The sequence below is a fragment of the Rousettus aegyptiacus genome, unplaced genomic scaffold, assembly GCF_014176215.1.
Source record: "Rousettus aegyptiacus isolate mRouAeg1 unplaced genomic scaffold, mRouAeg1.p scaffold_m13_p_3, whole genome shotgun sequence".
Taxonomy (NCBI): Eukaryota; Metazoa; Chordata; class Mammalia; order Chiroptera; family Pteropodidae; genus Rousettus; species Rousettus aegyptiacus.
The window spans coordinates 166,701,252-166,724,492 of NW_023416306.1; the positions used below are offsets into that span (position 1 = coordinate 166,701,252).

At 55.9% G+C, this 23,241-nt stretch overlaps 1 protein-coding gene and 1 pseudogene across 2 annotated transcripts; one reads left to right on the top strand and one right to left on the bottom strand.

Moving 5' to 3' along the window:
- Window positions 1-2,738: 2,738 nt before the first annotated feature.
- LOC118601378 lies at window positions 2,739-2,857 on the top strand (annotated as a pseudogene).
- A 3,795-nt stretch (window positions 2,858-6,652) lies between these two features.
- Window positions 6,653-17,972, bottom strand: SERPINA1 (serpin family A member 1). 2 transcript variants are annotated; one of them, XM_016145531.2, is made up of 5 exons: window positions 17,856-17,972; window positions 10,895-11,529; window positions 9,208-9,478; window positions 7,781-7,928; window positions 6,653-6,952 (listed from the first exon to the last, which is right to left on the bottom strand). In XM_016145531.2, the coding sequence occupies exons 2-5, from the start codon at window positions 11,523-11,525 to the stop codon at window positions 6,761-6,763; spliced, it is 1,242 nt and encodes a 413-aa protein (XP_016001017.2). In that variant the 5' UTR covers window positions 11,526-11,529; window positions 17,856-17,972; the 3' UTR covers window positions 6,653-6,760. The 2 variants fall into 2 exon arrangements, with proteins under 2 accessions (XP_016001017.2, XP_016001016.2); XM_016145530.2 differs by lacking the exon at window positions 17,856-17,972 and adding an exon at window positions 16,098-16,201.
- Window positions 17,973-23,241: the final 5,269 nt, after the last annotated feature.

A 23,241-nucleotide genomic window follows, 5' to 3' on the forward strand; every position in this document is an offset into this window, starting at 1 on the left:
TCATTCTGTTATTTTGGTATAGTGTATTGATCGGTTTCCTGTGTTAAAACATCCCTTTATTCCAGGAATAAATCCCATTTGTTCTTGGTGTATAATCCTTGGAACGTTCTGTTGAATTCTATTTGCTAGTATTTTGTTGAGGATTTTTGCATCAAGATTCACTAGAGGTGTTTATTGGTTTATACTTTTCCAGTAGTGTCTTTGTCTGGTATTAGGATCAGAGTAATCTGGACTCACAAAAGGAGTTAGAAAGAGTTCCTTCCTCTTCATTTTTTTGGGAAAAGTTCAAGGAGAATTTGCGTGAATTCTTTTTTAAATGCTTGTTGGAAATCAACGGTGATGCCACAAGGTCCTAGGATTTTCTCCGTTGGGAGACTTATAATTATTGATTCAATCTCCTGAGTAAATGGCGTCTTTAGCCAAAATCACTCATTAACTCAGACTCGGTGACTCATCAGTGGCTCCCAATGTCACAAGACGCGAGGGCCTAAAGCCCTCTGAAACCCCTGACCCCAGGCCTGTCTTTGTAAATATGGGTCCATCGAGGCCCAAAGAAGGGAAGGCCCTGACCGAAGATGAGACGGAGGGTCAGTGACATGACCTCAGAGGACGTCCCTAAAATGCCAGCAGCACACGAGGCCACTGCCCCCATCTGACCTCTTTCCCATCTCAGTGAATCCAATGGCAGTCCTCAGACACCTCAGTCTTTAGAGACGTTTGTGTCCCTTTGTCCCTCCTCACCCGCCCCCTCTTCCGCCCACCGCCGCAGCCCCCACTCCAGGCCACCTGAGCCTGAAGCAAACCGCCGTGTGATGCTGCACGTCCCGGGCCTGGGGAATGCTGCCGGAGGAAAGCGCTGGGCAGCCCTTGACCTCAGGCCCCCGCGGCTCTGTCTCCTGGAGTGTCTCGTTACCCTCACTTTACAGGATGTCAAAAGCGAGCTTTGGGGCGGTCAGTAACTTGCTGAGGCCACACCGCCGGTCAAACAGGACTGGGACAGACAGGCCCCCGTGTTCTCGGTCCGGCCCGGCGCTCTGCGTACGGGAGCTGTCGCCCTGCTGACTGCACCCCCACGGCGGGGACTTGGCTGCTTCTAGGGAGTCGAGCGTCTCAGTTCAGTGCTGTTAACGATCTGGGCTGGAGCAGGCTGTGCTGCAGGGGGAGGGGCAGCCTGTACATTGTAGTGTGTTGGGCAGCATCCCTGATAAAACTGGATGCTTGTGGCAGCCTCCGACCCCCAGGTGTGACGAAAATTCTCCAGACATTGTCCAGTGTGTCCTGGGGTCAGAAGTGCCCCTGTGGGGGTCCCCCCGTGGGGGAAGGAGGAGCTCAGAACCTGAGGCTCACTTGGGAGGCCTCCTTCCTCCCTAGCTGGACAGACTTTCTCATTTCAGGGTGGGTTTGGGTCAAGTGCATCCCAACTGGATTTTTTCACTGGGACCAAATTGTTCATTAGGCCCAGTCAGCTTAGGGTGTTCATCCTTCTTGGGTGGGAGCCCCATCTAGGGATCCCGGGATTCTGCTATGGCGTGTCATGCCAAGGCCTTCAGGAGACATGGCAAATCTCCTCCCCTGTCACCTTGGAAGCTTGGATGCTTGTGGTCCTTCTGCCGCTGAGAGTTTAACAACCATCACCTCTAAGAGCCTTAATAACAAGAGTTACTGAGTGTCAGGGCTGTTCCCCTGAAACATGGACACACAGCCCCTAGAAGCTGGCCCCATGATGGGTCTCAGGTCCCATTCCCCAAATTGTCTGCAGTCCCGGCAGTCAGCTCAGCTGCCTACCTGGGCAGCATCTGCCTCCCAGCCCTGGGCCCAGATAACCGGCCTCAGAGATGCTACTTTCTTCAGTGACACAGGGCGACAGTGTGGGATGGGAAAGAGGTGGCGGAAAAGCATTTCTTTGGGCTCGAGATAAGCCTGAGCTCTACCCCGCCGCTGCCATTTACCCGCTGTGCACCCAGGGCAAACATTTTCATCTCTCCGAGCCTCCTCTTTAAAATGAGATTGTTGGGAGACGTGAACGGAATCAGTCTAGTCGTCAAAAGCCACAGCCAGAAAGGGGCCTGGAGACCAGCTCTTTGGAGGAAGAGGGTTGTGGGTTTTGCAAGCGTAGCGTACAGGATCTGTAAGAGGTCATCCGATATCGAGAGGGGCCATGAACCCAGAGAGGAAAGGGGAGGAGGTGGCGGAAGAGATAGCGGGGTTATCTGAGGAGTTAATGAACACACCTCGGCCTTTCAGATGTCAAGGCCAGGGGTCCAGGGTGTAGGAGGGTGGGGCCCAGGGGGCAGAGCGGGAGACCGTGGGCCATGCCGCGGGAGTCCGGGGAACAGGCTGTCACGGGGAAAGCTGAACGGGCATCCGCTTTCTCCAGTAAGACAGACAGGGCATGGAATCCCAGGTAAGGTCAAGGACTTGGGCTCGACTGAACCAGATAAGAGAGAAAGACCCTGAGGTAGAGAAACATGGTGGAGAACAGGCCGATTTGGGATTCCTGAGTTCTTTTTACTTTGGGGGATGTGGGGTAGAGCATTTTCATTCTATCATTTTAATGCTGAAAGTCACCTTGGAACTAAAGGACATTATGCTGATAATACCCAGAACATATTTTGAGGGTATTGATAACTGTGGACCAAAGAAAAAATAGCTTTTTAAAACTAATACATATTCCTAACTTGCTCTGGTCTCTGTGCTCTCTGTGAAAGTCCCGCCATGGCATTATAAAAATGCTAACAGTCTGCGGCCATGCCACCCTGAACAAGCCTGATCCTGTCTGATTTCGGAAGCCAAGCAGAGTCGGGCCTGGTTGGTACTTGGATGGGAGACCACCTAGGAAGACCAGGTGCTGTAGGCGTAAAAAATAAAAAAAAAGAAAAACTAAAAAAATAAGGGATTGTAAGCTGACAAGGTCCTTGCGATCTGTGAGGTCAACAAGGGTTGCCTCGCACGAAAGAATGAATGAATGCATGAGTGAATGAATGCTCGCACGCTGACAGCTCTGATCTTTCGTTGTCTGCTGCTCACTCGCTCCCAGGTAAGCAAAGTGATGAAAGTGGTGGCAAGTGCGCACCTGGCCGTGGGAGGCGGCCTGCACTTCGCAGAGCAGACGTCCCTGGTAATTATCTGTCAACTCCACCTGGGGTCAGGCTTTCCCTGAGGGACCGTCTTGCTGTCTCCCTCTCCGGGGACCGTCTTGCTGTTTCCCTCTCTGGATGTGGGGTGACTCTGCCCCACCCCACATCCCCCAAATTTCCTGGCAGATGCTCACCATGCCACCTGGACAGTTCCCCCTGGCACGTGCTCATCACCCCTTTTCAGGCACTTTCTAACGTGGTTCCCTCCTGAGGGTCATCCTTTCTGACCTTAGCCATCAGTAAAGGCTTGCTTCTGAGGTGAAGACTTCTTTGAGTGGGTCTTCCCAGGCAGGACGGGCTGGGTTTTGCTTTTGTCGCAAAGAGCTCGGCAAACAGCTCAGAACCTTGCCAGCTAGCTCCCTGGCCTGCCGCTGTGTCCTTGCTGGGGAGGGAGCCGCTTTGGGGAGAGTGCCTTTCTCTGATTTCTCCACCCAGGAGCCCTAATTCCATCCAAGCCATCTCAAAGCAGCCCCGCAGGGCCTGGCTGCTAGTGCGTCCTGGTCCTGAGCTTTGCCACAGCACCAGCAGTGAGCAGCAGCAAAGGGCAGCAGCGGAACGGCCCCCGCCTCCAGAGGAGCTCTCGGGTCGTCCTGGTTGTTTGCAGATAGTTGTGGGCCATTGCCGATGGCTCTGGAAGGACGCCGAAGGCGCAGTGACCACGCCGCGAGGCCCGGCTCGGTACCCACTGTCTGTCCCCATGGACCAGCGTTCTCCGAGAGCGGGACCTCGGTCTCCTTCTCGACCCCCAGGAGGTTGCAGATGTTCGCATTTTCCCGCTGAGCAAGTGCCCACCTCATGGGCTGGTGTGGAGGACCAAGGGAGCCGCGGGATGCACTCAGCGTGTAGTCTGCCTTTCCCATTTCTGAATCAGCGCCCATGTGCGAGAGCCCGGAAGCACCTCGGCCTTCGTGTTCGTCTTCCAGACGAGGCTCAGGTGGCCCCATCGGCCAGGGCACAGCTTGTAGTTCAACTGAAAACTTTGTTATTTGTGCTTGAAATCGAATCGGCGTGTTTTTCCCTGCAAACTGCCAGAGAGGTGTAAATGTCACCGCCACCTTGTCCCCGCCTCAGCCGGGACCCCGCTTGCATGCTTCCTTCCCATCCGTCTCAGAGAAGAGCGGGGTTCACGCGGGAGGGAGAGACTGCCCTCGACGCAGCCCGGGCCTAAGTGGGAGACCTGCCTGCTAGGCCTGGCCAGCACGTCTCCAACCTGCTGGAACTCCCCTTCCCCGTCTTTAAATTGGGGATAACAATTTCTAGCCTCTGTCCTTCAAGGACCGGTTTTGAGGGTCAGCAGTTACATTTTCAGCACTCTACAGTGTAGGTAAAGCTGAGGTCGAAGGCCGTCCTGACTGATTTGTGGCACACTCATGTCCTCCTATGACAAGGTGATGCTTTGTCTACCCCACGAATGAACCTTATTGGTTCCCATTTGAGCAGTGAACTCTCCTCCGGGGGCTTTAAGCTAATGTGAATTGGGCCTCTCAGCCAACCGGAGCCCAGACTGATGGAATGCCATGCCGTCCTCCGAGGTGCTCACTAAGGCTTCTTGGCCTTTCCCTGGGCTCTCAGGAGTTCCGGCTGGCCTTCCTGCAGAATGCCAGTATCGTGTTCATAAGGTCTTTTGTGCGGGTTGCTTGCTGAGGGCCCCGCATTCTTATTCCCCTCGGGTGGGAAGAGCTGTAGAGATCAGTTGATTCCCACTGGGGCAGAGGGGCGTTTTTCTTGCCTCTAGAGGCTATGCTGTGGGCCCCCAGACTTCCTCACACATCAGGGAGGAATTCAGCGCTGCATAAGACCAGCAGGGCCATCTGAGAAGGAGCCGTAAGCCCCTGAAGCCAGCTCTGCCACCTTCTAGCTCCATGACCTTGAGCAAAACGACTCGCCTCTCTGAGCCTCGGCGTCCTCATCTGTAGAATGGGCGTATGTCTCAGAACAAAGCGGCTCTGCTCACAGCACCATAGTGAGTAAATGCTCGACTAGCCCCGTCCAGGGAGCCGGATGTCTAGAAAGAGCTTGTAATGACACAAATCAAGTCCCTGACATTGGCGCCCTGCTCCGTTATCCTTTACAAGCCATTTTAACTGACGTCAACCTCACACCAACTTAAAGTAGGTTTTTTTTTTTTATCCAAAAGAGGAGATACTGAGGCTCAGAGAGGTTTGGCAACTTCACTGAAGTCGCACAGCTGGAAAGTGGCAGAATCTGAACTTGACCCAGATCCTTAGACCCTCAGGTCCGGCATCATTGTAGGTGCTTGACAATTTTCATGTCATTACTGGAATTTGTGGAAGTTGGAAGTCTCAAGGCAGAGAAAACTCAAAAGAATATGAGGCTTATTTAGGAAACAGTTGAATCTTCACTCGTATTAAATGACGTGAAATTGTGCTTATGTGGCCATTTTGACTTAAAAGGTGTAAAGTCCTATCATTCAAACTGGCTCCTTCAGGCTGGGGCCCAGCTGGGTTGCTGACTGTCACAGCCCTTCGCGGGGGACTCAGAGGGCGAGAAGGAGCCCCGTGGCCCCGAATGAACAGGGCTTCCCCGGAGCAGCTTCCGTCTCTGGCCGGGGAGCTGTAGTTTCCCTCCAGAGCCCACGGAGAGGGCTGTGGGGTGGGAACAGGCACATCGAAATGTGTCCCCGTCAGAGCTCAGCCGAGGGGGGGCAGGCAGGGCCAGGGGGTGTCACTGGTCTGCTGTACTTCCTCTCCCAGGACCAAGGAAGCATCGTAATGATTTTCCAGAGACATCTGGGACTTCTTGGCCACGTGACGAGGACGGAGGGCTTAGGGAAAATGTCTTGGGGACTGACCGAGCCGATGAATGTGAGCAGGTGATACAGACCAGGACAAGAGACCGTTGTCTTCACCTGGGGACAAGGGAGCTGCTTCTAGAAGAATGTACTTGAAGGGCCTGGGGCAGAATCAGAATGACAAGGACAGAATATGTGTTCCCCATCCAGCCCCATTGGGGAAGGGTCCCGGAAGGGTTAGCTAGAGGGGAGTAGTCGGGGTTCAGGTGACATGTGGGGTGAGGAGGGGACCTGGTCTTCTCCCTCTGCTGCTGGAGACATGGCAGCTCAGTGTCCCTGTGTGAGCCGAAGGTGCTGGGGACAACAGGGAGGCAGCCTTGTGCTTGGCGCTCTGAGCCCTGAAGGGTGAGGGTCTCTTGTGGGGGCACGGGGGTGGGGGGCTCAGCAGGAGGACCTGGTGGATGCCTGGTGGAGGCAGGGGCCGCGGGCTGGACTTGGAGCTGTGCAGTTGCCCTTAGCAATTCCCAGACAAGCCTGGAGACCTGGAGCTTTGCCATCGTGATTGGGGAGGGGGCGTGAGCTGTGGCTTTCCGCCGACATTTCACCCTGGCTGAGTGCAGTGCCCGGACAGTATGAATGTCCAATCAATATTAATATAATGGATACATGAAAGATCGCTGTGGCCTGCATTCCACATACACCCTGGGGACGTAAAGGGAGAGTCAAAGGCAAGAGAGTCAGGGATTTGCATGTCACACTCCAGTTTGGGCCGAGCCAGTCATTTTTTATTGTCGTCTAGGGAGGGGACCTGACCTGCGAGGGGCTGGGGTGGGGGGGGGGAGCGGGGGGCGGGGCCGGACCACAGAGGCAGTTATTTTTGGGTGGGGTTCACCACCTTTCCCACGAAGAGGGGACTCTTGGTGTTTTTGTCGTAGATGACGATGAGGAAGGGCCTGTTAAACTGGACGACAGGGGGAATCGACATCGGAATGGCTTCCACCATCGTGGCCGCGGACGCTTCCGTCCCTTTCTCGTCGATGGTCAGCACCGCCTTGTGCACGGCCTGGAGGGGAGAGAGCACAGACGCCTGTCCGGAGCGGACACGGGCTGCCTGCCCCCGCCCGGGCGCGGGAGCAAGGCCTGAGGAGAAGGGGGGGGCCCCCCGAGGCTGGGGGGGGCGTGGTCTCCACCAGCCTGTCGCCTCCACGCCAGGCCCTCCCTGCAGCACCCGCCCCCTCCGCACTCCGCCTCCCTGGCCAGCATTCTCAGCCTCCCCGGAAACGGCCCGCCACCCCAGGGGGCGGAGTCTGGCCTCGAACTTCCGTATTCCTGGGACACCTCCTGTTTCTAGCACCAGATATTAAGCTCCTTGGGCACCAGGACTCTGACGGGGACCTGCACAGTCCCTAGCCCCCAACCAGGCACTCAGTTCGTAGCCAGCATTGACTTGCAGTTGTTCCTTTGGTCACCGTTAGTCTATCTGAATAAATGGCATCTTTAACCAAAATCACTCATTAACTCAGACTCGGTGACTCATCAGTGGCTCCCAATGTCACAAGACGCGAGGGCCTAAAGCCCTCTGAAACCCCTGACCCCAGGCCTGTCTTTGTAAATATGGGTCCATCGAGGCCCAAAGAAGGGAAGGCCCTGACCGAAGATGAGACGGAGGGTCAGTGACATGACCTCAGAGCATGTCCCTAAAATGCCAGGAGCACACGAGGCCACCGCCTCCATCCGACATCATTCCCATCTCGGTGAATCCAATGGCAGTCCTCAGACACCTCAGTCTTTAGAGACGTTTGTGTCCCTTTGTCCCTCCTCAGCTCCCCCTCCCCCCGGGGCTGCAGTCTCCTTACCCATGCTGAGCCTCGGACACCAGGGACAGACTCACCTTGGACAGTTTCAGGGGCGCTTCCTCACTGATCCCGGACAGGTCGGCCGTGTCACTGAAGACCTTGGTGATGCCCAGTTTGCCCAGGATAGTTTTCAGGTCGTAGGTTCCAGAAATGGACAGTTTGGGCAAATGTAAACTGGCGGACCTGTCACGGGGTTAGAAGACAAGGAGTTTGACGGCGTTGAAAGCGCTTCCTCCTCTGCTCACGCCCCCCACTCGGTGCCCTGTCCCTCTGCCCGCGGGAGGCTGGCTGGGGGTCGGTGTTAGTTTATTCTCTTTGTGGGTTCTCTGCACCTGTGCCAGAGAATGTTAGAATGGTAGGGGTCCTCTTGTCCTGCAGAGCCTCTCAAATGGCGCCTCCTCTGAGAAACCCTCCAGACAGCCCCAGGTTGTCCTCTGGAAGAACTTTGTGCACTCCCTGCAGGGTGTGTGGTCACCCCCAACTGGGACTTTCCTGGGCTGGACTCCCAGGGGAACAGGGGCGTGGCATCAGGTTCTGAGCGACATGGTCAGTGGATGATGAGTGCCCGCCTGGGAGTGGCGGTTCAGCGGTTGTCTTCCGCGGGGGCAAAGCGCGGCCTGACGAGGGTCCAGCATCGTGAGCCGACCGGCTCTCAGGCTCTGCCGACCCGTTCCAGATGCCACCCCGCCTCGTCCTCGTTTCTCAGCAGGGAGGTGGGCCGGGCGATCACGAGGCGATCGTACTTCTCTTTTACTTGAGCCTCATGCTGTTTTGTGTTTTCATATTCCTTTGTACGTACGTGTTTATTATGTATTCTTTTATGTGTTACTTATTTTGTTTATTTTAAATGTTGATTTATTTCATTACTAATGTGTGTTCGTATTGCACGTACTTAATGCTTATGTATATTTTATGAGGCACGTGATAAAATGTTCATGAGGACATGGCCGTGGATGAATGCAGAGATATGTACTAATTTGGGGTGCACGCTCGAGTCGTCCTTCACTACGAGGGACCCAATTGCACCACACCGATCTAGTGACAGAGGGACTGGCCCCGTCCTCACACTCGCGCTGGGGTTTCCCACTCGGGGCCTTGGCTTTTCCCGCCCCTCCAGGCAGCTTCTCCCCGTTTAGCCGTGGACTCTGCCTTTTTGCACTGCACTGACCGCTGCCTTTGCCAGGAGCCCCGCCTCTTCCCTCTCGGTTCTCCCGGGCGTGTGCTGGGGCTGCTCCCCCTGCACCCGGTGCCGGCACCAGGAGGGGGCGGCGTCCATGCCGGGGAGGGCGTCCCCAAGGACAGGACGTGCGCCTCCTCAGCTGTGGGCGCTGTCCCTCTCACGGAGCGCAGCCGGCGCTGCCTGCATTGCCTCTGGCCTCGGTCTGGAAGCACAAGGTCAGGCACGGTCGCTCGGTCCACTGTCCCTCCCCCTCTGGCCAGGCCTGGTGGCTTGGGCAGGCACCTTAGGAATCTCTGGTCCAGGAACTTGGAGAGGATTTGCTTGGTGAGCATGTCCTCCACATGCTGCAGTTCTCCCTCGTCGGGCAGGAGGAACAAGGCGGTGGCGTTGCCCACGTAGTCCATGAGGAGCACCCAGCTGGAGAGCTTGTCACAGCGGTGCAGGTCGAACATGCCCAGGCGGTTCATCATGGGCACCTTGACGGTGGTGTCCTGGTCCACGTGGAAGTCCTGCTCGGTGGTCTGCTCGGCCTCGAAGGGCTTCTCCCATTTGCCTGGAGGGAGGTGAAGGTGACATCAGCCGGGGTGGGAAAGGTCTGGGTGCGTGTGGGGGAATAAAGGAGCCCCGAGCCTCCTCGGTGAGATGCTGCTCACTGAGCCTCAGCTTCCCCACCTGTAAACTGACACTACGGCGAACATCGGGCCACTGAAAGGACTTTTGTGCGGATGACGCAAGACTAGAGTAGTGTCCAGGTGTCCTCCATCCCAGAGGCCGCGGGGCACCATCTGGGCCGGCCAGAGTGAGCATTTTAACTTGCGTTTCATGATTATTTAATTGAGGGTTGCTTGGAAGATTCTCAGTGAAAATTTTTGGCATCAGCCATACATGGCACCCCCTGTCCGAGCCCCCCTGCCCCCTTGTTAATCGGCGGTTCTCATCATACAGGGAAATCACTCTTGTTCTTAACCTAGTGCCCTTTTCCGGGACCAGCACATGCGATGCGGATGCCCGGGCAGCTCCTCTCTGCTATGCCGAGTGAACGTCGCCACCCTGGCAAGTCAGAGGCTCAGGAGCCTCGGGGACCCCTGAGCCCAAGTTCCTCGTGAGGCAGGAGATGGAGACTGAGGCTGGAGAGGGGGTGAGCCCCGCCTAAAGCCCCGCGGCAGAGCTGGGCCCCACGAGGCGCTGACTTTGGCCTTGGCGCTCTTCGCGGCACTCAGACCGAGGAGCCTGCGACGTGGAGGAAGGAGCGCCCGGCCTTGACCCTCACCCCCCCTGCCCCCGCCTGTGTCCATGGGCTGGTCAGACAGCCCCAGAATCCCCTCTGGGGCCCGCGGGCCCCTCACCGTTTCACCGCTCAGAGGGAGGAAGGCAGGCTGAGGGTCAAGTTTAGTTGAGCACCTACTTCGTGATAGTCTCGTGTTCTTTGTAACATGTGTACTCCTTACAGAAACCTGACAACAAGGGAGTTATTACGTCTAATGTTTCAGATAGGAAACTAAGACCCTCAACGAAGTAAAATGACTTGCTAGTAAGTGGCAGAGGCAGGATTCGAGCCCTGATATTTCTGACTACAAATCTGTCACTCTTACTACACTGGTGTTGTTTAAAGTATGTCCCAAGAAACTCTATTCCCTTCATACACTCTGCTAAAGTTTGTTTTTCTGGCTCTCTGTTCGGGGAGACATTGCATTTTTTACCTCCCCGCGTGCGATGCACGTGAGAATGTACGCAAAAGGCTCTGAAAAGCCCTGCAGGCAGCGTGACGCTTGGACTGTTTCACATGGCTCCCTAACCTCATTTCATCACGGAAAGAGTTTCAGTTACATGAAGAAAACCAAATCCCACGTGCAGAGATGCATAGCCGCATCACATCCTGCAGCGCCGAGGACAGTTTAAGAACTGAGTGTTCGAGAACACTCTTGGATATTTCCATGGGAATAAGACGAGGCTGGGTGTGCAACCTTACCTTTAAAAAAGATGAAATTCACCAGAGCAAGAACCGTGTCTGCGTTAAGGTCTTTTACCAGATCCACAATTTTCCCTTGGGTTTCCTTCTCTACATAATCGTTGATCTGTTTCTTGGCCGCTTCGGAGTCCTTGAAGTTGACGGTGAAGGCGTCTGAGTGGTACAGCTTCTTGATGTCCTCCAAGAACTTCTCCACTAGCTTCACATTCTCATCAATGAACAAGCCGTTGCCAGTGGTCAGCTGCAGCTGGTTGTCTGGCCGGTTGAGGGCTTCGAGGAGATGATGGAAGCCTTCGTGGATATCGGCCTCTGCTCTCTCGGTGAGGTTGAAATCTAGACCCTCCAGGATCTGGGTTTGCGTCTCACCCTTGGTCCCCAGGGAGAGTACCCCAAAGGCTGTGGCGATGCTCACTGGGGAGAAAAAGATGTTGCTGGTGTTGGACTGACGGGCCACCTGGCGGTACAGGCTGAAAGCAAAGTCCACCAGGTTCGGGGCAATCTTATGGATGGCTTCCTTCTGGTCATGTTCATGTGTCTCCTGGGCAGCATCTCCCTGAACACCCTCAGCCAGGAGGCCAAGGACCAGGCAGCCCGCCAGCAGGAGGAGGCTCCGCGTGATGGAGGATGGCATTGTCCTGCGAGAGAAAGAAGGGGCACCACGCCCAGGTCAGGCCACAGGATGAGTCCCTCTGGCCCCCGATGACACCATGCAATGCAACCAGTGTTCTTCGAGCATCTTCTGTGTGCCAGCCCTGTGCCCAGCACATTCCTACGTCATCATCATCGAAAGACTCACACCAGAATCACACACCTAGATACGCCCTCGATGACACCACTAACGTCTGCAATAACCTTGATGTGCAAGTGCCAAAACCCCTATTTACAAAGGGGACCCCGAGGCATGGGAAGGAAGCATAAGGCGCATGTGCACAGTTATCATCCGGGGAGTGGCCGGATCAGGCTCAGTGATGACTGGATCTGGAACAGCCCTGGGGGGCTGCCATGGAACCCTGTTATTTAATGGACAGAGGGGCTGCTACTCAGAAGGAGAAGGATCTTTCCCAGGAACACACAGTCAGCACACAGTGGAGCTTGGGAGAAGCTCAGCAGTGGGGCTGTGCCCACTCACCGCACCCGGAGCCTCAGCCCTTAGTAGTTTTTCTCGAGCTGGAGGGAGGCCTGCCCTCGCAATGAGTCTGTGGTCTCGGCTACATCAGTGGGCTGTGGTCCCTGCAGTCAGCTTAGCTGCTCGACCTGGTCGCCGCCTGTGCCCCAGCTCTGGGCTCAGCAGTGACATGGGTGTTAGAGATGCTGGTCTCTCTCGTGTAGTGGGGGTGTGGACGTGGGGGGTAGGAGTTGAAAACACATCTCTTTTCTCTTCAGACCGACCTGGGTTCTAGGTACAAGTCACTTCGTCTCAGGCTCTCGTTTTGCGTCATAGAGAAAGTGAGGTCGTCGGGAGAATTTAGTAGAGTCAGTATAGGCACTACACCTCACGCTAAGGGGATCTGCACGCAGCTCCATGAGGGAGAGGCCAGTAGGGGCTGCAAACTAGAAGCCTTCAGAGGACAGGCAGGGTGGAAGACGAGCTCTGTGGCTGGGGGAGACTAGGGAGCGGCGAGGCCTGTGGCTGAACCAGCCAGAGCAGATCCTGACTAGTGAAGGTCGAAGTCACTGCCCCCCACAGCAACACGGAGCCCGCCCTGCCCCACAGGGCTCTCTCTACTCCAGATGTGCCCCAGGTCCAGTCTGCAGCCCCCTAAGTACAACCTGCTCCCTCCACAGATGGGAAAACTGAGGTCTGAGCACAGGCCGGTGCGCTTGCGGCCGCATAGCCGGCTATGACTCACAGAACTAAGGTCGTCATTTTAATAAAATACAAAGACAAAGGAGTCCTTGAATTTGGAATATAAAAAACCTCAGGGGAAAAAGTTGGAAAGAAGAAATGCAGGTTTCATCTACGTGCTCAGACTTTTAAAAGATTTTTTTTTCCCCCCAAGTAAAAAAACACAAAATGAATCACAAAACCAGTCTCTCTCCACCACCTTTTTTTCTGGCCTTCTTGCCTCCAAATGATCCAAACAGAGTGGATCACACGTTCCATAAGACGTATTTATGTTTCCCTTGAACCGGCCTGTGGTCGAGAGCCGAGGACGGTGCTAAAATTAGTTCCGTACATTTCCATCTCCCTCGGGTTTCTCGTAACCTCCCCACTGGAGTTCGGCGCAGTCGCTCAGGGCTGATGGAAATTCCCCACCTTTGCAGGGCTCAGAGATCACGGGATTTGGGCCTCGGTGCAGTGGGAATATGCCGAGCAGCCTCAGGGCCAGAGGCTGTGGCTTCTCACCCTGACAAGGCCACTGCCGGCCACTTGGCCTCGAGCAAGCGTCTTGTCCTGGGGCCTCGCTCTCCCCACCTGATGGACTAAGGTGGGAGGAGACCTAAATGAGGCCCCTGGGCATTAATGTTGGATCCTTAATTAGGGGGGGGTGTCTGGGTTTCGTGAAGCCAAGCGGTCTGAGACTTCCCATGGGGAGAGGTGGGTGCAGTGCCCTCCCTCAGGGCGGCAAGGCCCGTGGGGGATGAGCGGAGAGGGGTCCCCAGTCCATCGCCCGCTCTGGCTTCCTCCTTTCACAGGAAGAGATGCGAGGCCCCGAGCTGGTCACGGCCTGGCCAAGGCCACATAGTGAGCCAGTGAGTGACGAAGCCGGAACAAGCCTTGGTGTTCTCACCGCTTGAACTACAGACCGAGACGGCCATGTCCTCGGGTCTCAGACTCTGTGAACGTCACAGCCGGGCCCCACGGGACCCTCGCATTGGCTTTGAGTCTCCTGTTGGCTTTGTTTTGCCTCCCAATCCGTTCCTTACCACTTTAGGGGCCCGAGACTTCTGCTCTCTCTTTCTGTGGAAGGCAGCACTCCGCACCCCCAAAAGCCCAGAGCTAGGGAAACCAGCCCCAGATGAGAGAGGAGATGAGAGGCACCCAGACGTACGTGGACCAAGATGTAAAGCAAAAGGAACAAAGATGTCATGGGGACGTTTCCAGAGTCTGTGTCGGGTGGGAGCAGGCTTGGCCAGGCAGGAGCGAGGGAAGGAAGCCATGCCTTCTGCCTAATCTCACACCATTTCCACCAGGAGCATCAGCTGAGTGACTGAGAGTGACTCGGCGGGGTCTAGGGAAGCAACTGTGCTATCAGATCACAACCCGCTGAAACCTGGCATTAAATAAGCCCAGGTGTGACCCAGCCCTGCTACTTATGGGCGAGCGGCCTTGGGCAAGTGACTTCACTTCTTTGAGCCTCAGCTTCCTGTCGGTAAAGTGGAGAAAAGAATGTCTGGCAGGGCAGAGGTGAGGAACAAACAAGGGGATGGGTGGGCGGGCACCCGCCAGGTGCGGAGGCCTCCCCTCCCTATGGGCGCGCACAGGTAGGGGTCGCGCTTGAGACCGGGCAGATTTCCTCCTGGCCAGTTGCCACATTGCCCAGGACCAGGGAAGGGGCCCCTCCCTGCTCAGCAATGAACCCCCTTTGAGTTTGGCAAAGTTTTAATTCAATCCTCCAAGTATTTATGTATTTGCCTATTAGCCGCCGAAGCCTATGCTCGGCAAACAGCATCGCTGTCGTCATCGTCACTCCTGGTAAACACCAGGTGTTTTATACGCACACCCTTCAAGGTGGGAATTATTATTATTAGCCCCATTTTATAGATGGAGAAATCGAGGCCTGCGGAGGTTAAGTAACTTACTAAAAACCACAGAGCTAGTTGCTTATGGAGCTGGGATTGAACCCTGGGCATTTCGATTCCAGAACCTGGCATTTAATCTTTCGCCGTGTATGAAATGGAAGCCAGAGGCCTTGTAGCAGAGACCCGCAGAGATGGCCCGGCTAAATGAATGGGGCAGCATCGCACTGCGGCTAAGATCCGAGGCCATGAGCCCAGAATGCCTGAGTTCCGATCGCTATCAGCTGCGTGACCTCGGACAAGTTACTCCACCTCTCTGAACCTCGGTTTTCCAGAAATGGTAGGGTGCACTCTTTCACGGAGCTATCATGCAAATTAAGTGTGTGTACAGTGCCAAGAAAGGCCTGGCACACTGCTCTGGGAAGCATCCGTTCTCAGAGCGCGGGACGGGAATCTCGTCACCCTGGCCATCTTCGTGGCCCCATCTCCAAAACCCAGTGACAGAGGAATCACACCCTTCCAACACTCCGGAGATCAAGGCCGGCGAGGGTGGGGTGAGGAGAAAGAGGGCAAAGGTTATCTACATGTTGTCCAAGAGGACAGAGAGGCTGACTAACCGTCCGTGGTCACCCAGCATGAGGCCCGCGGCCAGGCCAGCCTTCCCGGTTCCGACTGGCACCTAAGACCTGAGAGAATTAATGTCCACAGTAAGAACGGGGTCAGGAGCATGGGTTCTGGAGCCAGGTGGCCCAAGTTTGAATCCTGGGTGGTGCGTAATTTGGGGCAAGCTATGAACTTCTCTGACCTCAATTTCCTCATCTACAAAGGGAGAATAACCATGGTAACCACCTCAGAAGATGCTGGGAGGCTTTAAGGAGGGACTGCATGTAAGGAGCTCTGAGGGTGCCCAGCCAGAGCGAGGGCTCAGGAACACAGCTTGAACCCCAGGGATGGTGCCCCTCCCAGGGGTTCCCATCTTAGACTGTGCAGGAGGGCGCCCTGAGGCCCACTGTGCTCAGGGAGGCCCATCGTGATGCCTCCAAGGGAGGCCCGGTACGATTCTGTTCTGAGCCTGTCGCCCAATGAGCGGCTAGAACTCTGGGCTGCTAATCTCTGCTGGCTTCCCCACCAGGTCCCTCCATGAGCCTGGGCTTCCTGCTGTCCCTTTCTGGGCCTTAATTTCCTCATCTGTAGAAGGGGGTACGTCCCATGCCCAAACAGCGGGGGGCGAGGGGGTGAGGCCTGCAGCAGGCAACTGGCAGAAGAGAGGCAGGAGCTGGGCCAACGGAAACGTGCTCCTTCCTGAGTCCCTGGACCCCACAGCCAGATACTTACTTTCACTTCTGCTCATAGTAGGCCAGTTTATTCACCAGTAGATACTGGGGAGGACCTGGGATGCTGTTACTATGACAACAGAAGGCCCACCCCACTCCATTGTCCCTGCCTCTTCGGGGGGCTACCTGGGCAGTGCAGGGACCCCGAGGCCCCTCTGGGGGCTCTCCCCAGTGGAAGGCATACTTACGGTTCACTGCTCTAGGCTGGTGACCAAGGCTGAGGAGACAGAGCCCTGTTCTCGTTCGTATTTAAGCAGTGGACCCAGGGAGGTGACGGGGGAGGCTGCTGGTGAATATTAACCAAGGTCAACCCAGTTATCAGAGGAGCAAACAGAGACCAGGTCCTTCCGCTGACACTGAGCCACCCGCCCACGCTGCCGGTATGTGCTCTGCCCGGACGGTGTGGCCCTCTGCTCCGTAGACCAAAGGGAGTCATTGTTCCCAGCTCATAAACCACAGCATCCCAGGTGGGGGTGGCGTGACTCAGGAGCTGCGGGACGTCGTTGCTGGCTGGCCCTGCACGCCCTCTGGGGAGTCCTCAGTGGCCGCCTTGTTGGTAGTGAGAGCTCCCATTCACTGAGCCACCTCGAAGCGCCTGCCGCCGCTGAGGATGCACCGCGGAACTGGGGGGTGTGGCGGGGGCGGGGGGGGGGGGCTGCAGTGGGTTACGTGCCCACTTGGCAGACAGGGAAACAGGCCTCTAGCAGAGAGGCTGCTCATTCAGAGTCACCAAGCCAGCCTCATACAAAAGCTCTCTCAACTTCCCTGAGGAGAAGGTAGGGCGTGACCGACGGGGACAGACGCTTTAGCTGACATAGGTGGCCACGGGCACAGGTCCAAGAGTAAAGCTGGTGAGAAGAGCTGTGCCCACAGCTTCACCTGTCTAACCTGGGGGGTGTTTTCATCTGCGCCATCGGGGTTCAGATGTCCCGCCCCCAGTGTTGGGGACACGCGAAATGACTTCTGTAGAATGCCTGCACACAGTAGGCCCTTTACTGTGGCCTGCACGGCCCTCTGGGAGCCCTGATCTTCAGGCTTCTCTGGGCGAGAGGAGGCCCGGTTCCCGGCTGGCCTCAGGCCTGTTTCTGTTTCCACCGCCTGCGCCCCCGGCAGGTGGCTCTGGTCCACGCACTGCTGGAATTTCCCTCAGGAACGTGGCCCCATTCTGGGGCTATTGCAGGCCCTTCGGGGCACAGGTGGAGGCTGGGGGTGGCAGTGCAGGGTGAGGCCTGTAGGCTCCCATTTGGCAGACCACGGCACAGTCTAAAAACGCGCCTGCCCCCAGCCCCGCGCCCGCTTAGAACGCAGCGTGCTCCGTCGCGCTCTGCTGCATGCGTGGACGGACGAGGCCATTTTCGTCCCTGCTCTCATGCCCTAGTCCCAGCTGTGGGACTCTGCCTGGTGAATGACCGGCAGGTTCCTCTAGCACACAGGCTCAGGCCAGGGAGGGCCCAGGCAAGCTGTTTAACCCCCGTGCCACCGAGATGTGACAGCGCCCACCTCTCGAGGATTAAGCTCAGCAGTCCCGGGAGCACGCGGAGCGGCACCGTGAGCCCTTTATGTTTTCTGGGGAGGGGGTTGGTCTCCCAGTTTGGAGTGGGGGGAGGGGAGCCCTCCCTCCCCACTCCCCAGCTCCGCAGTCCGGCTTCAGGGCACCGACTCTTCCCCTGGAGCTGGCCGAACGGGCATCTCCCCCGGGCCTCACAGCTTGGAGAGCTAGGCCGTGACTGAGGCGAGGCCGCCTTCCACACCTCCTGGGCATTTCTTCCTTGCCCCGTGCCTCGGTTTCCCCATCTTTACAATGGCCTTTCTCCCAGCTCTGCTGCCCCTCCCATCTCTCGCACCGGATGGACAGCAGCAAGGGCCCCACCTTCCCGGCAGTGGGAGAGGTCAGCTCCCGGAGCCCAGTGTCCCGGGGACCAGTACGAGGGCACTGCCCCCTCTACCTCCAGTTCCTGGCGCTGTGGTGGTGGCCGCGCCTCCTGTGGTGATGGACCCTCCTCTTCCTCTTCCTCCGGGGTTCTGGGTTGCTGAGCACTCACTACAGCATGCAGGCCATACGTGCCCTGAGCTCAGTGCCCAGGCTCTGCCCGCCTGGGAGGAGGAAGGCTCTAGGTAGCCGGTGGAGGAAGCTGGTCTGGGAGGGGCAGGGAGCTGGGGCAGGAAGCCACATTGCACAAAGCTGCCAGTAGCTAGGAGGACGTCAGGTGGCCTTTTCCGGCACAGGCAGTCCTACGCGTCACCTGCCATTCCTGTCATGTCTGGCCTGTGCGACCCAGCACGAGTCGTCCCATTCCTCTGTAAGAGGGACAGTGGCAATAGCTGAACAGATGAATGGAGATGACAGACATTGCCCTCTGGCCTGGCACTGCCATCTTGGCAGGTTTCCAGGCCCAGGGGCAGTGGGAAGAGGACTGAGCCACCTCTGAAGTGCCCAGCGGGAACCCCTCGAAGGCTGAGAAGGGTCTCTGCGTGTCCCAGACGCTGGCTGGGTGCAGAAGGGGTGCAAGACGTCATGCGGGGGACTCGGACATTGGAGGAGGCATGAAGGAAGAGCACGGGAGGGGAGCTGGAGGACGTGGGAGCCTCAGGGTCGAGGCCCTGTCCCTCGTGAGCCAAGGGCTCCATGCTCTGCCCTTTCCGACCCCACCCTCTCGCCACTCACCACTCGCCTCTCATTCATACTGCACAGAGGTCCCTGGACACACATCCCGGGAAGAAAGGGGTGGGATGATCTGGGAAAATGAGCAAGGGCTGACTCCCCAGGGTGGGGGGCACCCAGTGGCCGCTCTTGAAGGCACTGTATCCCATGAACCACAAGGCCCTGTGGGGGAGAGTCTTGTCTACTTGGTTACTTCTGAAACCGTCCGTCGCAGCGTCCGGGCTGATTCCCTGGGCATGAACGCCTCGTAGGAAGAGCCTGTGAGCTGGTTGTAGACCAGCAGGGGAGACCCCGCCCTCCCAAGGCCCTGCCTGGAGATGGGAGCAGGATGGGGAGCAGCATGGCACCCGAGGGGGGGGCTCTGCGACAGGCAGGGAGGGGAGGGGTGGGCGAGGGGCCCTGGACCATGTAGATCAAGGACCAGAGGCCCAGACTGGTCAGGAGAGCAATGGTGAACTTCAGGGGTGCTGTGCCCATTGGCAGAGTTCCCCAGGGATGTTGGAACCAGCCTGTCCCGTGCACACACGCACACAGACAAGCCACGTGCACTTCCTCTCCCAGCTCCCCCCATACTGTGGGGTCCCCGTCCAGGCACTGTCTCCCTTCTTCGGGGCGCAGAGCGGGTTGGGCCTAGGCCTGAGAGCTAAACACCGAGTTTGACCCTTAACCCCACCACTCTTTTCATGAGCTCTTAGCCACTTTGCCTCTCGGAACCTCGGTTTCCTCATCTGTGAGCTGGGGAATAAGAGCGGTCAGTTCTTCCAGGATTGTGAAGAGTCGAGGAGATGGCCACATGTAAGACGGGGGCGGCCTTGGGCGGAGACGGGCCCCACGTCAGCGCCAACCACCGCGTGCCCTTTGGGGGCGCGTCCTGGGCCCAGGAAGCTTTTCAGATGGGCCCCCGGGGGCTGAGCAGGGCGAAGGTTTGGGGAGCAGCACTGTTTGTCCCAGGACAAAGAGCTCATTTTGCTTCCTGAAGACACAGGGTCAGGTGCAATTAGCATCCATCCCCCTGAGCACCTGTGAGGTGTGGCGAGCAGCGTCGGGCGTGGGGTGGTAGGAGCCAGGCCGACCTGGACTCAAGGGGGGCTTCATTTCACCTCTCTGCGCCTCGGTTTCCTCGTCTATAACATGGGGATGATATGAGTCTCTCAGACCTGTTCCGAGGCGATGCTCGTAACATGCTTAACACCAGGCCTGCGCTGTTAGCATGACCGGCACTGCCTTCTCTCGACGCGGCCGTCAGAAGGTCTGGGTCTTCTCTTCCGGGAGGTGAACTGAATTTGCACTGTGAATTCATCTCCTTTCGGCATCTTGCGAATTTACTGACTTGCAACACCCTGGAGGACTCTGTTTTCTTCCTCTTCTCCAGCGCCACTTCCTGTGTGTGGTTCGATTCTGGCTTTTCCTGGAAATATTTGTCTATATTCACAGCTTCTTGTTTTCACTCCTCATCCTTACTCCGAGAGAGAAAAAGAAGGCAAATCTATGCACCGTAAGCAACAATATGGTTAACGAGAGGAATAAAACACACGTCTCCAGCTTCATCCCTTACTTGTTAAAAAAAAAAAAAAACAAAAAACTAATGTTTTTATTATAACATTAACCTTTTCCATACTTTAACTTTACCCTTTTGAATTTGAGGGCCATTTTGGCCATTATAGACTGTCAGCTTTTAGGAGACTCAGCTTGTCCTGTTTTAACTACTTTTAATATTTCCTTTCGGATGGTCAGATTGTCATTTCGACCAATAGAAGTGCCTTTAAATGATCTCCCCCTCTTTGCCTTTCAGCAGCATTTCTCAAAGTGCACGCTTGTTTTCTAGCAATGAGACACGTCCCAGGCCCATCTTCATTTTCTCCAGCCTCAAGACATGGAGTTGGCGACCCTCTGGGGGTGCTGCAGGAGACGCCCAAGGACTTTGGGACTTGTTTTTCAGAAACAGAGGCCCTGCGTGGGAGACTCAGATAAACAGAGAGCAGTAGGGCTCTTTGGACTTGCCCAACTCGGACCTTGGGTTGAAATAGTTCGATTCACCCTGTTGTCGTCTTTCATGTTGACTTTGAGCGTTTCTGTTTGCTTGGTTTTAACGTGTCTCTCACTGCGTTCGTTTTGCAATACAGATCCGCAAACCGACTCCGCTGCGTGGCCTTCCTCCAGCATGTACTAGGTGCCAGTCCCCGTTCCGGTGCCGTGCGACGGGTGCCATGAACACCCCCTTAGTGCCGATGAGGAAACTGAGGCACGGAGCGTCACCGTGATGCTGGTGATGGAGGCCCATCTGGCTCGCTGCCCAGGGTTTCTGTATGGTCGGCAAGCCATGGATGGTTTCTACATTTTTAAGTGGTTGAGAAAAAAAAAAAATCAAAAGACACATAATATTTCGTAACACAAGAAAATGATCTGAAATTCAGTTTCTGGTACCCACATATAAGGTTTTACGGGCACGTAGCCATGCCCATTCATTTATCGTCCGTGGCTGCTTTCCTACTATGGTAGTGGAGTTGAGAGATTGCGACAGGAACATTTACTATTTGGCCTTTCCAGACCAAGGTCGCTGACGCCTGCCCAGCTGTGTGTTGCATCATTGCCTCCTGGCCTGCCAGCTTTTGTGAAGGTTTCTCTTTGTCCCGAAATGCAAGCAGCTCTCCCTTCCTCTTTGCATGGCCGACTCAGTGTGGTCCCCCACATCCGGGCCCAGGACAAATTCATCGGTAGGACTTCCTGACCCCTCACCCCACAGTCCGGCTTTGCCAGGTTAGGCCTCCCTTCTGAGGCTTCCAGGGCGCTCTGTACATGACCCTTTAGAAAGAACACTTATCATGCCGAGTGGTGATTACTGAGCACGTAGCACAGGCCAGATGCCATTCCAAGCATTTTAGAAAGATGAACTCTTCTCATCCTCACAATACGCCTGTGACGTGAGTGCTGTTGTTATCCCTATTTTACAGATAAAGAAACTGAAGATCGTAGAGGTCAAGTAACTAGCCCTCGGTCACAGAGCTGGTGAGGGCAGAAGGGAGCTTCAAACCTGGCTGTGTGATTGCAGAACGAGACTCCAAACCCCAGAGCTCAGCTCTAACCCCAGACGGCAGTTACCTGAGGGCAGGGCCGAGTCTTTTCATTTCTCTGACTGTGCAGAGCACAAAACAGGTTCTCAGATGATGCTCGATGAGCTGAGTTAAAAGGAATGAAATAGAGTAGAAGTGGAATAGGTCTTTGATCAGATGACGAAGGTGTCTTGCTAGGGTCAACCTGTGAAAACCTTTAGAATGTAAAAAACTTGCCCGGGCATGCGACCTCTTCGATGAGCACACAGACAGTTGCTCCATCCGTTTGAGCTGGAAGCCGTCATACGAGGCTGCTCTCCGCCTGGGTCCCCACCAGCACCCAGAGCTGCTGCTGCCATCTGCCTCCACGGTGAGCTACGGACCGGTACATGGGGCACAGCAGAGTGTGGGCTGAGGTGTCGCGGCGAAATGCCCCCGCGGGAAGGGGATCGCATCACAGCTCACAGCTCGCCGGCCCCTCCTTCCGTTCTCCCTGCGGCTCCGCCTGGCGACTGCAGGGGCCTCTCGCCTCGGCCCGCTGCCCCGGAGCTGACTCGCCATCTCCCCACCCTCGCAGCTGCTCACAACACCATTCTGTGCTTGGCGGCGGGGTGCTGGGCACTGCACACAAACTCTCGTCTTCCCCAAAGCTCCATGCGCTTTGCAGACGAGGTTCGGAGAGGGTCAACGGAATGACCCTGCGAAGCCTCTCGCGAGCCCCCCTGCCACGGCCTCTCCGCCGCTGCCGCTGCGCTACGTGCCAACATCGCTTCCCTTACCTTCGATGCGTTTATTTTCGCCGAGGCCGTAGTTACACGCAGTTACCCACAAATCCTACGCGCGTAGTTCAGCGCCTCTTCGCGTGGGTGCACGTCTGTAACCTCTGCGCCGATCGAGATATAAAGACGGATTCTTCAACCCAGAAAGTTCCTTCCTGTCAATCTCCCCATCTCCCTTGGAAGGTCACTTCTGTTCAGACTCCTGTCTCCACTGATTAATTTGATCCCTTCTAGAAGGGAAGGAAAAATGAGAACACATTGTATATGGTTTTCTGTTTTGTTTTGTTTTGTTTTGTTTTGTTTTGTTTTGCATCTGGCTTTTTTTTGATCGACATCGTATTTTTGGAAATGCTGTGCTCCTGTTTCTTGCTGAGCACAGTGCCATCGGGAGGATGGCCCACAGTTAGTCTGTCTGTCGACAGATGGCTCGATGCTTCCAATTTTGACCACTATGAATTAAGCTTCCGAGCATTCGTGTATGAGTCTTTGTGGGAACATGCTTTCATTTCTCCGGAGTGGAATGGCTAGTTCTAGGGCAGCGTGTGCTAAACTTTATAAGAAACTGCTCTCTCCTCCTCATCTTCCGCTTCCGATGTCTCTGAAGGCTTCCAGGACTGTGGTGGAGAAGCAGTTCAAATCCCAGACCTGCCTCTGAGTGCTAAGGACCTGGAGCCAGTCACGTAGTCTACTTTGTGGAATAGGGATGCTAATCTTGACCCCTTGGGGTTCCAGTAGGGACTGCAGGAGACACAGATTACGAAGGCCTGGCTCAATAATGCTATTTCCCTTCTCTCTCACCCTCAGGACTGTGTAACTGTTGTTTTAACGACAGGCAAATGAA